The sequence below is a fragment of the Stegostoma tigrinum genome, chromosome 18 (genome assembly GCF_030684315.1).
Source record: "Stegostoma tigrinum isolate sSteTig4 chromosome 18, sSteTig4.hap1, whole genome shotgun sequence".
Classification (NCBI taxonomy): Eukaryota; Metazoa; Chordata; class Chondrichthyes; order Orectolobiformes; family Stegostomatidae; genus Stegostoma; species Stegostoma tigrinum.
The window spans coordinates 51,991,290-52,009,253 of NC_081371.1; the positions used below are offsets into that span (position 1 = coordinate 51,991,290).

At 41.0% G+C, this 17,964-nt stretch overlaps 1 protein-coding gene across 2 annotated transcripts in view; it reads right to left on the reverse strand.

Annotated features, from left to right (window-relative positions):
- tbk1 (TANK-binding kinase 1) overlaps positions 1–17,964 on the reverse strand; it is a 55,713-nt gene that overhangs the window by 11,450 nt on the left and 26,299 nt on the right. For both annotated transcript variants that reach the window (XM_059652538.1, XM_059652537.1), the window contains exons 9-17: positions 17,674–17,870; positions 15,184–15,242; positions 14,971–15,062; positions 14,074–14,175; positions 13,279–13,357; positions 11,541–11,662; positions 11,360–11,436; positions 5,417–5,456; positions 1,405–1,506 (exon numbers count right to left, since the gene is read on the reverse strand). In XM_059652538.1, coding sequence (XP_059508521.1) covers positions 1,405–1,506; positions 5,417–5,456; positions 11,360–11,436; positions 11,541–11,662; positions 13,279–13,357; positions 14,074–14,175; positions 14,971–15,062; positions 15,184–15,242; positions 17,674–17,870 — 870 coding nt within the window. The remainder of the gene's footprint in view (positions 1–1,404; positions 1,507–5,416; positions 5,457–11,359; positions 11,437–11,540; positions 11,663–13,278; positions 13,358–14,073; positions 14,176–14,970; positions 15,063–15,183; positions 15,243–17,673; positions 17,871–17,964) is intronic.

Consider the following 17,964-nt stretch of genomic DNA (forward strand, 5'->3'; position numbering starts at 1 on the left):
AGGACTGAGGTAAGCAGGAACTTCTTCAGGGTTGTGAATCTGTAGAATTCCCTGCCCAGTGAAGCGGTTGAAGCTATCCCACTGAATGTTTTTAAGGCAAGATAAATTTTTGAACAGTAAAGGAATTAATGGTTATGATGAGTGGGCAGTAAGTGGAGCTGAGTCTCAAAGATCAGTCATGATCTTATTAAATGGCACGGCTGGCTCAAGGGGCCAGATGGCCTACTCCTGCCCCTAGTTCTTATGTTCTTTCATAGTAACAATCATAAAATAAGCTATTCCACTACACTATGGTCATAGAATATAAAATATTCATTTCAGACACCAAAGACACAGCAAGTACACTCACTGGAGTTTAGAAGAATGAGAGTTGATCTCATTGGAAATACAAGATGTTGCAGTGGGTAGACAGGTCAGATATTGATGGGGTGCAGCTTGCTGGATAGGGAATCGAACACACGTGCATTCAGTGTCAGATCACAGGCCAAACACTTAGGAGAATTCTTCTACAATCAAAAGATTATGAATCTTCAAGAGGGAATAGGAACTGCAGATGCTGGAGAATCTGAGATAACAAGATATAGAGCGGGATGAACACAGCAGGCCAAGCAGCAAATCTGATGTTTCAGCAAGAGTCTAGGCCTGAAACATCAGCTTTCCTGCTCCTCTGATGCTGCTTAGCCTGCTGTGTTCATCCAGCTCCACACCTTGTTATCTCAGAATCTTTCAAGAGGGTTGGAAGTGCTCCAACATTGAATATATTTAAGGCTTAGATAGAGCAACATCTGGTGTCTCAGGGAAAGTGGAGCTGAGGTGGATCAATCACAAAAGCATCAGACGATGGAACGGGTTTGACAGCAGGCACATGATCAATTCCAGCTGCTTTTCCCTATTACCACTGGAAGGGAGCTGGGCTAATGTTGATTTGGGCAGAAATCCTAATATATAGAAGGCAAATATAGCTCACATTTAGTCCATTTCACCTCAAAGTTGTGATTGGTTTTGTTGCTGAGGGCATAGGAGAGAAATTTCAAAGAATATTTTTTCCCCATATTGTTCCGCAGGACTTTTTGTTCTGTTTTTCTACGCCAATTTAAGGAGATTACACCACTATGGACACAGAGGCACAGACAGAGAGGGAGCGAGACAGACAGGAGGGACAGACAAAGTAGGTTCCTCTGGTCATCACGGTGGGCAGACGTGATTGACCAGCCGATGATCTCATAACTGTCATGTTCAAAATGCTATTGCTCTATTGACTATCATCACTGTCAGCTGCTATTGATACACCATAGTCACAAATAAATCATCAGGCTGGAGAATATCGATCTGCCCATGGATCACAACATGGGCAAAAAAATTCTCAACAAAATTTTAAATTAAATTTAAAAGTTTATAACTCACTTCATCCAGTCATCTGCCACATCTAGAAAAGACTGATACTTTGCAACACATTCATCCCTGAACAAGGACACGGCTTTTGAAGCATACAGCCACATCTTCTGTCTGAAGCAGAAAATAAGAATACACCATTCTTAGTTGGTAATATATTCCAGTACAAAAATATAAGGTGTTTTACAGTATTTAATCATTGTCCACCATTGTGCAGTTCTGCAGCAGTAAGCATCCACTGTGCACTTTTTCAGATCATTTCAGTATCAGTACTGGGCTGCCTTGCACAATGCTGTACATTAAAATTTCCTTTTACAGTCATCGAGCATATTGTACTTAAAAACTCAGAAGAAACAGGAACAGGAGTAGGCTATTCAGCCCCTCGAGTCTGTTCCACTATTCAAAAGGACCATGGCTGATCCAACGCTCCTCACATCCACTTTCCTGCCCTTTTCCTGTAACTCTAGATTTCCCCTAACAAAGAGTAGAGTATTTTGAAACAAAGCAAAAAGAGGTTCAACAGAATATCATATTACTGAAACCAGGTGTTTAAAAAAATCCACAAAATGTTGGTTTGCCTTTCTTTGCTGCCAATTTAACTCCCTGACACAGTTTTGACTAATGCCGCAAGATCAAAAGTCTCATTAATGGAAAACAACGAAGAGGAAGAAATAGCCATAATTCTCTGCAAAGATTCTGAAGTCTTGGCAACTTTCAGGTGACTTTCCAGTTCCGTGGTGCACCACCCCACCTTTGCTAAAACGGAACAGATTTAGTGATGCTTTCTAGCAATAGAAGCTTGCTGTCCACAATGAGTCTGACCCACACTGGAGTCTTGTCTCAGATCAAGCAGGTTGCCTCTCAAACTGCCCTCTGAAGTGGCCTGGCATACCACCCCATTCACAGCAAGTATGGATAGTCAATAATGCCAGCGAAATTTGTATCCCATGAGCAACGAATAAAAAAACTGGATGCAGCACAGCTAGGAAGGACTCAAGTGATTGGAAAATCTGAAATGGGCACTCTCTCTGGTACAATACGCCCCTACATGCTGAACTCAGATGATACAAAGGATCAGAAAATAGAAAAATGATCCACAACACTGCCTGAACAAACACAACAATTCATACAGAATCCTTATTAATTATCATTGTAATGCACATTTTCTTACAGATAAAAATAGACTCATTAATTGCCAGCAATGATGGCATTTCCTGTTTATAGTAATAGCTATGGTGCAGAGGCTGCCCTGCAATCTAGTCACCAGCTCAGACAGTTTCTGGCTGTTGATCTCAAATACTATTATGCAAACACTGATATGAGCGAAGCTTCCTGCTAATTAAGTGGTACTAAAACCAATGCTAGTCTGAAATTATGAGCAGGTTCACACAAACTACTAAAAATTCCGTGCTCCGTCATCTCTATTCAAGGATACCTCTGAGAGAAGGGGAGACAAAATTAAACAAATCCATTCCAGGCAACAGAGGCTTTATCAGCACAGTCAGGATGAAGAAAGTTGATCTCGGAAACTGAGGAAGGTACCTGCTCCTAATACTAAGGAAGATAGGGAGATGGTAGTGGCATTGTAGTAGCAATCCAGAAATGTACTTGGGTGGGGGTGGGAGGGGTTTGGGGCAGAAATTCAAATGCCATCATAGCAATTCATTTAATAAATAAAGTCATAGTGTCATAGCAATGTACAGCACAGTCCAACTTATCCATGCTGACCAGATATCCTAAATAAATCTGATCGCACTTGCCAGCATTTGGCCCACATCCCTCTAAACTCATCCTATTCATAAACCCATACAGATTCCTTTTAACTGCTGTATTTGTACTAGCCTCCACCGCTTCCTCTATAAAGTTAGTCTTTGTAATGGTGACTATGAAACCATCATCAGTTATTGTAAAACCTCTTAGGTTCACTAATGAGCTTTAGGGTTGACTATCAGCTTTATCTGATCTGGCCTGGGCACAACTCCAGACTCACAGTATCAGAGATAATGAGAACTGCAGATGCTGGAGAATCCAAGATAATAAAATGTGAGGCTGGATGAACACAGCAGGCCAAGCAGCATCTCAGGAGCACAAAGGCTGACGTTTCGGGCCCAGACCCTTCACCACTCACAGTAACATAGTTGGCTCTTTCTTATCCTATGAAATGGTCTGAAAGCCATTTGAAACTGAATTCAAGGTCAGTCAGGGACAGCTGACGATATTGGCATTGCCTATCATGGCCATATCCCATGAAAGATGCAAGAAAATAAAAGGCTCTGGGAAAAGAGAAATCAATCTTGTTGATAAACAGATGAGGTTATATTCTCATCTTCAGGCTGGTTTGAGGGGCCAAATAAAAGTCTGGTAGGTTTGCTGGATTACAGCTGCTGCAACCTCTCAAGTTTTACCAGCCAACTTAAAATACTGCTAAAGAGCTGAAAAATAAACCAACTCAACTCTTAAATCATACAAGTAAACTAGTGCAAACGTTGGTATTGTCAAATAAAAAACAGGAAGTGTTGCCAGATACTGAGCAGTCAGTGCATCGGAGCATTTTCTGTTTCGATCTAAACGATGTTGACAATGCTGCGTAAGTTCATTACTCATTTGCACTTGACATCAGAGGTTGTCTTCTCCTCCAGCACTATTGGCTGTTGTATTTTTAAAAGTTGTGTTAACCACATTTATGACCTTACCAGCTTTAATGAGGGTCAGATGCTACCTGAGCCTGCCAATCTGATGACCTAGTGGTATTATCGCTAGACTATTAATTCAGAGTCCAGGCAACAATCCAGGGACCTGGATTGGAATCCTGCCATTTGAATTCAATAACAAATCTGGGTTTGAGAGTCCAAAACTGGAAAAACCCATCTGATTCACTAATGCCCTCTAGGGAAGAAAACTGCTACCCTTAACTGATAAAAACCAAAAGAACCGCAGATGCTGTAAACCAGCAACAAAAGCAGAAGTTGCTGGAAAAGCTCAGCAGGTCTGGCAGCACTTATGAAGAAAAAAAAAATCAGAGTTAATGTTTTGGGTCCAGTGACCCTTCCTCACCAGATCCGAAGCGTTAACTCTGATTTTTTTTTTTTCTTCAGAGATGCTGCCAGACCTGCTGAGCTTTTCCAGAAACTTCTGCTTTTGTTGCTACCCTTACCTGGTCTGGCCTGTACATAACTCCAGATCCACCGCAATGTGGTTGACTCCAAACTGCCTTCTGGGCAATTTCAGACGGGCAAGACATGCTGGCCTAGCCAGTCGTGCCCACATCCCATGAATGGGTTAAAAGTAAGGTAGACTTGAAGAAATATAAACTTGCACTGTCAAACTTCACATTCCCATCAGCTTAGCAAATGGCTAGCTTAGCATCTATCAGCAGAGCCATGTCCTGTGTTTATAAATTGTCCAACAGTTACAGTGATGTTTGGCAAGTCGGCAGCATTGACAATATAAAGCATCAGCTCCCCCAGAAAAATTCCCTTTTGTTGAATGAGCAAATCTCATCAAAACATATCAGCTTGATCACGCGTGAATTTAAACAAGACACTGTTTCACGATCCTGCCCTTAAAAATAATAGGTTGAGTAAACCAATTCAGAAAGGCAATATCCCCATTAAGGGTTAAGTTTGAGAGCAGGCTCCTCTTTGGTCTATTGCAATTCTTGGCTACTTCAGCTCAACCCTTTGGGGAGAGAATCAGGCATCAAATCCAGATCCAGATGTGGGGTGAAGAATACTAGAAATTTGAGGGTATAATACTAAGGGTTTTCCTACAACGAAGGCCAAAGGGTGGCAAAACCATGGGTACCATGTATCCTGCCCCGATCCTGGATTCTAATAATCCGTAAGTGGCAGAGAATGGCTAACCCCTGGCACCTGGGATCTGGAAACTACTACCATGATGTATGCCATAAAGGAGAAATGCTTTTGTAGGTAATGTTAACTTTCAATCGATTACAAAAGAGTAGGAATCACAGCTCTTGGGGCACAAGGGATCAGAATGAATTCACCACATGCGGAATACTTACTTATCAAATTTGTGAATCTGCTCCTCGTTATAAGGCAGCTCTGAAAGAAAAACAATGTTCAGGACAAAATCTTTGGAAATTAGAAGTCAACAAATGCTGTTGCTCAAACTCAAAAAGGAATACAGGAGAAACATATTTACCCAGAGTCCAGCTGGAATCCAAAACTCACTACTGCATGGATATACGGGGAAGCTAGAGCAGTGTGATAGAGAAGGGAATAGGATGTGTTGAGATTAGATGAAGAGGATTGGGAAGACATTTGGTGGAACACAACCAACAGCATGGACCACGTAGGCTGAAAAGTCTGTTTCTGTGTGCACACATTCTATAAACTACCATATCCGCTTACTTTCCTATCTTTGAAAACAGCTATTTGGCTAGGACAAAAGCAGAACTCAAAATTCTCCAGAGTGCATGAAGGTATTGAAACTGAACTGTCATAGTTCTCCAATAAGTCGGCAAACAACTAAAAACAGACAGTTCTTCTGTTCATTTTGTTTTTACTCATTCACAGAATGTGGGTGTTGTTGGCTGGACCAGTATTTATTGGCCATCCCTAACTGTCCTCTAGAAAATGGTGAGAGCTGCCTTCTAGAATCTGTGGTTCATTTGGTGAAGTTACCCCTACAAAGCTGTTAGGGACTTTGGCTTAGCAACACTGAAAGAACGGTGATATATTTCCAAGTTTGGGTGGAGAATGGCTTGGAGGGGAACTTGCAAGTCTGGCCATGCCATGAACTTACTGCCCATGCCCATCTTAATGGTAGTTAGTGTGGGTAGTTTGGAAGATGCTGTCATAGTAGGCTTGTTGATGTGGGTCCAATAAAGAAGGCTGCTTTATCCTGGATTCAAAAAATTGATTCATGGGATGTGGGTCCACTGGCTGGACCGGCGTTCATTGCCCATCCCTGGTTATCCTTGAGAAAGTGACAGTGTGTTGTCTTCTTGAACTGCTGCCGTCCATGTGCCATAGGTAGAATGCTTTTAGGGATGGAGTTCCAGGATATTGACCCAGTGACACTGAAGGAACTATATATAACCATGAGTGGCTTTTAGTTCCATATATTTATAGAATTCAATTTCTACAATCTGCCACGGTGGGTTTCAAATCCAAGGCCCTATAACAATACCCAGATCTCCAGCAGCATTCCACTGGGTCATCACCTCTCCACAAGCTTCTCAAGTGTTGTTGAAGCTGCTCTCAACTAATCAAGTTGGAAGTCTTTCATCACACTCCTGACTTGCACCTTGTAGATGGTGGTCAGGTTTTGTGCAGTCAGACGGTCAGTTCCTCATTGCAGATTCCTGGCCTCTGACCAGCTCTTGTAGCCACTGTATTGATATGGCTGGTCAGTACAATTTCTGGTCAATGGTTATGTGATGATGTTGATAATGGACAAATCAAATGATGGTGGTATCACCGAAGGTTGGATGGTGAATGTTAGATTCTCTCTTGTTGGAGATGGTCATCGCCCCTGGTGCATTGTAAGCTGAAATGCAAATATTGTCCAAGTCTTGGTGCGTTCGAACATGGACTGCTTTATTATCAGAGGAGTCACAAACAGTACTGAACACTGTGCAATCATCAGTGAACATCCCCACTTCTGACGTCATGTTAGCGGTAAGGTCATTGATGAAGCAGCTGAAGATGGTTGGGCCTAGGATCCTACCCTGAGGAACTCCTGCAGAGGTGACCTGGCACTGAGATAATATCGTTGTAATATTAGGTGAGGCTGTCGATTTGGAGTAGACAGGATGTTGTAGAAGAGAGATAACAAGGTGTAGAGCTGGATGAACATATGAATTCATGGTGCCATCTATTTGTTGTTCCGTCAGGAGGCTGGTATCTTTAACAAGTTTTATTTAAAACTTGTTCTGGGATTATAATGTGTCGGCAAGGATAGCAGTTATTACCAATTCCTAACTACTAGTGAGAAATTACAACCAGAGGACCCAATCACTGGCTCCTCCACACTCCTTTCAATCACAATGCACTGGTTTTGAGGAAACTACAACCTGCTATCTATGAAAAACCTTTCTGTGGGTTGCCACCTTGCTGTAATGGAAAGACTTAAATATTCCATTTATCTGGAAAGGGATGCTGTCAGGTTTTCGCAACTTCTGGGAGGGTCACCCATGATGGTAAGGCTGGAGGGAAAGAACCAGACAAAGCACAATTTAAAAACAGTCCTCAGCGACGATCCAGGCGGAAGACATTCATGTGAAATCATTGGCTGCAGTGGATGAAGGCAGCAGCCCTGGTGAGATCCCCGGTCGTTGAGGTTTTCTTGCTATTGGAACTGGATCTAATATCTGGACCACATGCACATGGCGGCTCGAGTGATTAGCATTTCTGCCTCACAGTGCCAGGGACCCAGGTTTGATTTCAGTTCTGGTTGACTGTGTGGAGTTTGTATATTCTCCCACATCTGCATGTTTCCTCCGGGTGCTCTGGTTTCCTTCTATAGTCCAAAGATGTGTGGGTTAGGTGAACTGGCCATGCTAAAATTGTCCTGTAATGTCCAGGAATGTGTAGGTTAGATGTATTAGCCATGGTAAACGCAGGGCTACAAAGACAGGTTGGGGAACAGGGACTGGGTCGGATACTCCTCAGAGTCCAAGCAGACCCGATGGGCCAAATGGCCTCTTTTCACACTGTAGGGATTATATGTGTCTGCTAATGTGCAGCAACATTCCCATGCTAAAATATGTCCCACACAAAGCTTCTACCTAGAAACTCAAATGAAAAAGAGAACCATGGAAGCGTTTCAAAGACTCCCTGAAGGCTTAGCTCAAGAAATGCAACACAGATATCAATGCCAATCATAATTTTTCTTTTATCCTGCCCCAATTTCAGAACAACGTACTCTACATGCTGATTCTGTTTTTAACATGTTTCATTCAAACCCGACAGCATGTTTACTCTCAGAATTACATAACTATTACGACACCAGGTAGTCAGATGGACCATCATGTCTGCATTTGCTCTCAGAACGAACAATTTACTTAGTGTCATTCTCCTGTAACTCTGCACACTCTTCCTTTTCAGACAATAGTCTCAATCCCTTTTGAATGCTATAACTGAAATAGCCCTGAATGTGAACAAAGAGCCACACAGCAGAGGAACATGCCATTCGGCCCTCCAAGCCTGCACTGGCACATTTTGCCCTTCCACATTAAAACCGTCTTCACTAACAGGATCCATATCCCTCTATTCCCTTCCCATTCACATAATAGTCCAGGTGCTTCATGAAAGCTGCTACTGTGTCTGCTTCCACCACCTCATCTGAGAGCGTGTTCCAGGCACTCATCACCCTTTGTGTGAAAAACCTGCCTTGCACATCTCTTTTAAACTGTTCCCCACCAAAACCTTGAACCTGTGTCCCGTGTTAATTGACCCCTCTATCCATGCCCGTCACAAATTGTATAAACTTCTACCAGGTCACCCCTCAACATCCTACGTTCCGGTGAAAACAAACCCAGTCTATCCAACCTTCCTTCATGGCTAAAATCATCCATACCAGGCACTATGTTGGTAAATCTTTTCTGCAACCTCTCCGGAGCATCCACATTCTTCTGGTAGTGCGGGGACCAGAACTGTACACAATATTCCAGGTGTGGCCTAGCTAGATTTCTATAAAGTTGCAGCATAACTTGTCTATCCTTATACTCAATGCCCCTTCCAACGAAGACAAGCATGCTGTAAGCCTTTTTTACTAGCTTATCTACCTGCCCTGCCATCTTCAGTGGTCTGTGGACCTGCATACCCAAATCCCTCCGCATATCAAATTCACCTAAGGGTTCTGCCATCCACTGTATAATTTCTACCTGTACATGACCTTCCAAAATACATCACTTCATACATGTCTGGATTAAATGCCATCTGCCATTTTTCTGCCCATGCATCCAACTGATCTATATTCTGCTGAATCCTCTGACAATCCTCCTCAGTATCTGCAACTCCATTAATCTTTGCATCATCAGCAAACATACTAATTAGACCAGATATATTCTCCTCCAAAGCGTTTACGTAGACCACGAACCCCAGAGGTCCCAGCACACACCCCTGTGGAACACCACTACTCACAATCCTCCATTCCGAAAAGCATCCTTCCACCGCTACACACTGTCTCTTATGACTAAGCAAATTCTGTATCCATCTTGCCAGCTCATCCCCAATACCATGTGACTTCACCTTTTGTATCAGTATGCCAAGAGGGACCCTGTCAAAGGCTTTAATGAAGTCCATGTAGACATTCTCAACTGCTTTTCGCTCAATTATCTTCGTCACCTCCTCAATCAAGTTAGTGAGGCAAGACCTCTCCTGCACAAAACCACACTGTCTATCACTAGTAAGTTCATTTGCTTCTAAATGCATATAGACTTTGTCCCTGAGAATCTTTTCCAGCAATTACCCTACCACCGATGTGAAGCTCACAGGCTTATAATTTCCTGGATTATCCCTGTTACCCTTCTTAACCAATGAGACAACATTGGCTATTCTCCAGTCCTCTGGGGTCTCAACTGTGGCCAAGAGGATACAAAGTTGTCTGTCAATGCTCCAGCAATATGGTCTCTAGCCTCCCTCAATATTCTGGGATAGATCCCATTACAACCAAAAGACTTATCTCCTTTAAATACTTTTTAAGGACGTCCAACATCTCTTTCTTTTTATTGGCATCTTGGCTTAGAAGTTCAACACTCTCCCTTCCCTGAGATCATCCTCCACCAAATCCTTCTCTGGTGAAAACCGACACAAAGTATTTGTTTTAGAGCGTTCTGTTCATTATGAGTTGAATCGAGACATACCAGGTTAGTTTAATCAAGAAGCCAGACAGGGAAGATTTTAAATTTCATTCATCAAGGCTGAATTTGAAGTTTAAGTCTGCATGATATAGATATCAATATTCTGGGCAGTTCCCAAAGATAAGATAGATTAATGTTTTGGATACAAAATCTATTAATTGTGTTTTCAGTTGCTATTAATTCCAATAAGTTCTTCTTTAAAATATACAATAAAATATATTTTCTCTCGTAATTATGAGCAGAAAAAGAGCCAGAAAAATAATTGCAAACATCAGAAAACCGAGACAAGTACACAACAGTCGACATGCACACTGGAATTCATAGCAACTGGAAATAAAATTAAGAGGATTTGCACCCAAAGTACTAATCCATATTATCTCCCAGTGTAACATATTTTTAATAGTTTCGTCTTCGCTAAAGGCTGGGAATATCCCCCAGTGTTTTATGGGCACTGCAGAAAAGGCCAGCATTTATTGCCCTCAGGAAGGTGATGTATAAAGCTGCCTTGAGGGTTCACAGTGTTGCTGCAAAGTGGCTTTAGTATAAACCAGGAGTGAAGGAGTCAAGGTCAAAAGTCAGCCAGTGATGTTTAGCCACCTGGAGAAGGTATCTTATTCTAATCCGGTAATGTGCCAATATAACTTTGAAAAGGAGCACTGAAACAATGTGAAAAGAAAATCTTCTGTCCCATTATCAGCCTACAGCTACCTTAATCAAAGTTTCCCAGGCAGTCCACCTGCTTGCAACACTATTATGCACAGTGTTTCACTTAGCAATGAGGGGGACTCCCTGTCTTTAGCTCCGCATCATTATAAGCTAGACATAATCTTAAAGGGGTGAAAACACAGAATTTTCATTGTAAGAACACCTAGGGAAGAGAAAATTCTCACCTGCTACTCTTTCCCATACAAAAAATAATCTATTCAACATCAACTTATTTTTTGCTGCCCATCCACCCTTCCAACCTTTGGTTGCAATCATCTTGCAAGATGATGTGCCTGAAAGGATCATATCTTTCCTCGTCAGGTGTCTTAAACAGGAATACTAGCACATTGCAGACAGCTCATCTGCCTGTGGCTGACACACACTAGCCTTCAATCAGCCAGGTGACAACATATAAAAAGTGTGTGCTCTTACTGTGCAATGCTTTATCCTTTTTGAACTGATGATGGATTTCAGTTATCAAGTCCAGAAGTACCTGAAGCTTTTCAATACTGAGGGGAAAAAAAGGAAAAAAAAAGACAAATATGAACAGGCTGACAACTCCTGCTAAAATGAAACAAATAAAACAAGTAGGTGTTTGGAAATTTAAGCTCACTTTCTGTCTTCAGGATGTGTCCCTTCATGATAGGCCCAATGATCCGACAACTGACTGCCAGGTAAAAACGTGCCTTCAATATCCTTCATATCATCGTTTATAGATTCGATAGAACCTGCCAACTTCACAACAACAAAAAAAAACTCAAACTTGTAAAGCACAACTGTGAGAGGTATACTATGTGGTTAGAATTGAGCAGGAAAGAAGAAGTGGGCAGGAAAGTTATTTTGTAACACAGAGACACCTGCAGGAAACTGATCAGAAATGTACTATGCAACAGTGACTTACAGAAGTGAAGTACCAATCTGTATTGAAATATTTTTAAAAATACTGCTTGAGTTTCCTCTTATAGTTGCATTTAGCTCACTTGGCTGGAGCGCAGGCTTATATTGCAGAGGTTTCTGTGCTACATTTGTTAAAATGCTATTTTAATTTCTTCCCATAATTTTATTTAGTTCACTTGGCTGGACAGCTAGTTTGTGATATACAGCAATGTCAACTATTTGGTTTCAATTCCTTTACTGGTTGAAGCTACCATAAAGGTCTCTCCTTCTCAACTGCTCCCTTCATCTGGGGCATGGTGACCTCAGGTTAAACCATTACCAGTTGTCTCTCTTTAACACAAGAGCAGCCCCATGGTCCGGTAGGACTACAGCGACTTTATTTGCTGAATCCTCGTACAAGCTTTCTGGAAGAAGTAATTTCAAACGGTTTGGAAAGTGATTAGGAAAGTCAATAAGTCAACTTTTTCATAATTGTCTTCAAGGAGCACATGGCACAGAACTTCTAAGGGCAATGTTTTGCAGCCAGGACATACAAACAAAATCTAGAAGGCAAAAGGTAAATACTTCAAATCGTCTTCTAAACTGGGCCAGCTCACTAAAACAAATAACAGCAACATTCCTTCCACATTGACCTTAGCTCGTTTAAAAAAGTGCATTCATTAAGAGTGGTGCAGTAATATGGATTAGATATATGGAAGGTCACGTAATGATGCAACATATGTAAAGTTATACAGCATGGAGACAGACCCTTCAGTCCAACCAGTCCATGTTGACCATAATCCCAAACTAAATCAGTCTCACCTGCCTGCGCTTGGCCCATATCTCTCCAAACATTTCTTATTCACATACTTAACTAAATGGCTTTTAAGCATTGTAAGTGTACTCAGATCCACCACTTTCTCTGGAAGTCTTTCTCATGAACCACACTGTGTAAAAAAGTTGTCCCTTATGGCTTTTTAAAATCTTTCCCCTCTCACCTTAAAAATACACCCCCTAATCTTGAAAGTCCCCACCCCAACGAAAACTCACTTGCCATTCGCCTGATCAAAACCATTATGATTTTATAAACGTCTACAACTTCAACTCTCAACCTCTTACGCTCCAGTGAAAAACGTTCCCACCTATCCAGCCTCTCCTTCTAGCTCTCCATTTCCTGCAACATGGTGACCAGAACTGGACACAGTACTCCAGAAGAGGCCGCACCAACATCTTGTGCAGTCTCAACCTCATGTGCGTTATAGAACATGGAACAGTACAGGCCCTTCGGCCCACGACGTAGTGCCGAACTTTTACCCTAAACCCAAGGTCTATCTAACCGCCACCTCTACCTGTCTGGATATCCACAGAAAATATTTACAGAAAATTCAAGAGTATTAATTTCAATTTATTAGCGATAGGCAAGCTCTCAGTTTGAAAACGTTGGTTTCTTGATTTCCACAGAATAAACTACTCACACGTAAAAGCTTGTTGTGAATTTCTGGTATCTCTTCTAGTTCTGATGGCAGTATGTTTGTCTGCAGCAAACTGCTGTATCTGTCAAGTGTGCAAGGTGCATAAACAAAAAGAAAATTTAGCACTAGTCTGACATTGTTTAGCCAGAATCTCTTTCAACCACAAGGACTAAAATTTTAATCGAGATTATTAAGACAGAATTCCAATAGATATTCCATTAGTTGCTTCAAATGGTCTGGATTAAAGGCCGAGTTCCAAACTTTGAACCACTCATTTGACGGTAACTGAAAGGTGATTATCTTAAATTAAGTTAAACATTTTTTTTGCCAATTTTGCGAATGTTCCTTACAAGGGTGAAAAGTTCTCTTTTCATCAGAGGGTATTTCTCAAATAATTTGCATGTGTGACATGAATGAAGTTGGAGTGCAACCTAATAAACTTTCACAAGTGGAGCTGAAAACTGCAGCACCAGAATTCAGCACTATTATAAATGTAACATTCGGTGGTCCGCAGTTTTAATTAAAACCTACTAGAAAAGTTGCAGCAATGACACTGAATGATGCCAAATAATCTTTCCCAATTTTGTGACTTAAACAACTCAACAGCTCTTCTTAGAGGAAAAGAAAAGTTTTGAAATTTACATGATACAGGATGAGGTGAAACAACAGGTTCTGGCCTTTCACCTCTGTACCCTTTTTTTTCTCCACTGACTTAAAGAGTCTGAAATGACATGGGATGAGGTAAGTGGTGACACCAATAAGAAATAAGTAGCGATTACGTGCAATGCTAATACTTACAGATTTCTGGCTCTTTCAACAGTGGCCATGCAGAAGTTTAGTTTCAGAATCACTTCAGTCTTCTTGTGTAAAGTTTCACGAAAATTGTCCATGATGATTCGACTAGTGGAGTGAATGTACAAATTATCATTGAACTCTTTTATCAGAATGCATGCATATTGTATGTATTCTATGGGCACACATTTACAAGGCTGTGTTTTGTGGGTGGGGGAATCAGCTGCCCTGAATGTGAAACACTATATTTCTACATCCTGTGGCAATGGAACTGTTATTCCAATTAAGATCAAATGATGTGCTGAAGATATTGCTTTGATCCACAGAGAACATTTATCTGTTGAACAACATGATGAACACTAACACATTAGCAAATATGAGAGTCTCAGAGATGGTAGGAACTGCAGATGCTGGAGAATCTGAGATAACATGGTGTGGAGCTGGATGAACACAGCAGGCGAAGCAGCAGTAAGGATGACCTTTCATGAAGAAGGGTCTAGGCCTGAAATGTCAGCCTTCCTGCTCCTCTAATGCTGCTTGGTCTGCTGTGTTCATCCAGTTCTACACCTTGTTATCTCAAATATGAGAGTCTGCTGCTTTGCACTAATGTCAATGGTGAATGCCAATTGGACAGGTGACCAAATACTTGGTCAATGAGTTTCCAGTTGACAAGTGAAAGCACAGTCACCAATATAAATAATTGTGACATAGGAGAAAGCAAGGGAGGAAGAGTTTACGGATAATACTGGACATTCTTCATGTGATGGAATCACAAAATATGCTCTTAAAATAAAGAAATTCTGAAAGCTCTCTAAGGATGTCTTCAGTTTTGAATTTAACTATTTTTTTCCACACAAAGAGGCAAGCTTCTGAGCATCACAATAACAAAGAAAACTCCCTTACATTATCCACCGAACACCTTTCCGCACCAGCTCCTGATAATGCAAAAGTCTGGAGGCTATTTTCTGTGTTTGGTAGACAATACCAATCATATTCTAGGACAGAAAGTACAACATACAAATTGATGGATTGATGAGTAATTCTTAATGGAGTGCTAACATTGGTAGGTTAAGTGAAAGTAGAAAAAATTAAAATGAAAATCAAAGCAATCTTCACCTTTGCGTTGGACACATCAAGATCCAAATCGTAACGAGGATGTAACGTTGGAATTGAGACTGCAATAGAAAACATGAGCACTTCAGTATAATGCAAGGTCACAAATTAATATAGATATGGTCTGTATACTACCAGAACTCTCACATGCACATTCAAAAACTCTAACTGAAGCTGAATTTTCTAAAGGCCTACCTCCAAGTGCCAGCGAAAACAAATACCGAGCCAAAAAATGGAAAGATTTGGAAGGCTACCTAGCATGTCAAACAAGCCAGTTTTAGGATGAGTCTTAAAAGAGGAGGAGGCTGACAATATGGTGCAGAGAAAGGCCAAGATGAAGATGTTACAGCATAGAGATTATTTTTTCATTAATTTGTGGGATTTGAGTGTTTCTGAATGAACCAGTGTTTATTGACTATCCCTAGGTGCCCTTGAGAAGGTGGTAATGATCTGCCTTCTTGAACCCCAGCCCATTCTATAGGTATATCCACAATGCTGTCAGGGAGCGCATACCAGAATACTGACCCAGGAACAATGTCATCATAAGAGCCTTGGTGAATTTCTGCAGTGGATCTTGTAGATTGTATACACTGCTGCTCATGTGTGCTGGTAGTGGAGAAAGTGAGTGTTTGTAGAGGAGGTGTAAATCAAGCAGGCTGCTTTATCCTGGATGGTGTCAAGCTTCGTGTTGCTGAAGCTGCACTCATTCAGGCAAGTGGGAGTTTTCCAACATACTCCTGACTTTGTGTCTTTAAGTGGACAGGCTTTGGAAAGTGACTCTTGGAGCTACATTTAATCACATACTGACTGTCCTGTAAATAAAGTGATAACATTACGGTAAAATTCCGTTTCATCTCCATTTCTTCCACATTGCCAAGGATTGTTTTAAAGACCATTGATTATGGAAGAGATTGCTGCACTTTTTAAAAGCAAGCTACCAGCTCTCATTGTAAATGCTGTTTTTACTGTTGCTTGGTAACACAGTGGGAAAGTTTAGCAGCAGGTGAAATGGCACCAGGGAAGGTGCACAAAGTGAGACTTGGTCAGCAGCAAATAGCTGATTGGTCTGTGGATTGATAACCAGATGTCAATGACAATGCCAAACATCTGCCAAATATGAGATTGACTCTCAGGTAACTGAATAGTTACGGATATGAACAATATAGCCAGGAGTCGTTGGACCTTTAAGAGGGAGGTACTGTCCTTGTCTCTGTAGTGAGAAAAGACCTAAAGCCTGAAAGGCAGTTTATTTTCCCTCACCAGTTGTTGTAAGCTGCTTCATTTAACCAATAAGTTAGGGACTATGGACGAGAACAGGCCCCCTCAAAATATTTTAAGAAGATAGCCTCTCGACCCTAACCTTTTCTTATTGTCAAAGGCCAATGTGAAGTGCCTGTTCTAGATGCAATGTGACGAGTCAAATTACTTGACATTAAGCAAAACACAATTTATTTAAACACTGCAGTTAAAAATACAACAAAAGAAAGAGGAATTTAGAATAACTTAACTCTATTGGAAAACTCAACAGAATAACAGACACAGTAACATTTACTAATTAACTGTTCCAGTATAGTAATATCCCATAAATACACCCCTTAGCAAAAAGGAAAATTCAGACATAGATTCTGACATGCAGTTCTCCAATCCAGGAGGATAAAAACATCAAGAGAAAATCCAGAGAAAGTAGCAGCCAGGAGACAGTCACTAAAGCTTCCAATTCTGTTGAGACTCCAATAGCTTCTGATGCTACTGAAAAAACCAAAACCCAGAAATCTGGATCTGAGAGAGCTGGCTACACCCATTCAGCCTGTAAAAAAAAACCCAAAGCCTCCCAGGTTGTTTACATTATCCCAGATTTCTCATCACTTCTGTCTTACAACCTTTCTTCAAAATAAAGGACAAAATAACTTTTAAAGCCACAGCACTGTCGCAATGAGTTGTGAACCAGTCGCTCTGTGCTTCCTGCAGGGAAGTAAAAACACATGGAGAAGACAGATTGTGAAGCGGAAAGCCAAAAGGCCCATTTCAGTGAACCCTGCACCAACTGTATAGTGATGTGAATTAAAGCGTGGTAACAGCAAAAGATGGTCCCACATAAATCGGACAATGTTTTATGGTGCATTATTATTTAGATAAAAAGCCTACTGGATACAAGGACATGATCTGTAACTGTGGTAAATAAATTCATTCACTACATATTTAAACTTGCAATATTGCAAATCAAAATTTTAAACAATAAAATTTGGATTTTAATTCATGTGAGTAATGACTATAGGCAGAATGGGAATCTAACTCGTACTTCTGTATTCATTCCAAGCTTTTAAATTCACAGAAGTCACGCCAGAGTTCAATATTCCTTTCTTGGCCTGAATTACAAAAGCTCATATAACACCAGAAAAATAATCAGTTTCCTACCCACATCATGAGAAATAACACTGACATAAACCCAGCTCTAATCAAAATACTTAGGAAATGTTGCACCAATAAACATACGTTCCTGGTAGATTAATCCTACTGCACTCACGACCTCTCTGTTCACAAGTATCAGAGGGTTATCTTCAGAGGTTTTGGGAAAATTGTGAGCTTGTATATTGGGTTCAAGCTCAAGGTGCTGGCCCTCAAAGATCAATTCTTGCAAATGGGGTGCAATATCTGTCTGTTTATAGACCAAGTCAGCAAATAGGTGAGCGCTGAAAAGAAAGACAACACCATAAATATCAACCTATCCACACAGCAGAAGTCAAAAATTCAGCTACAATTAAGGTTAAACTAGGCTATTGTCAA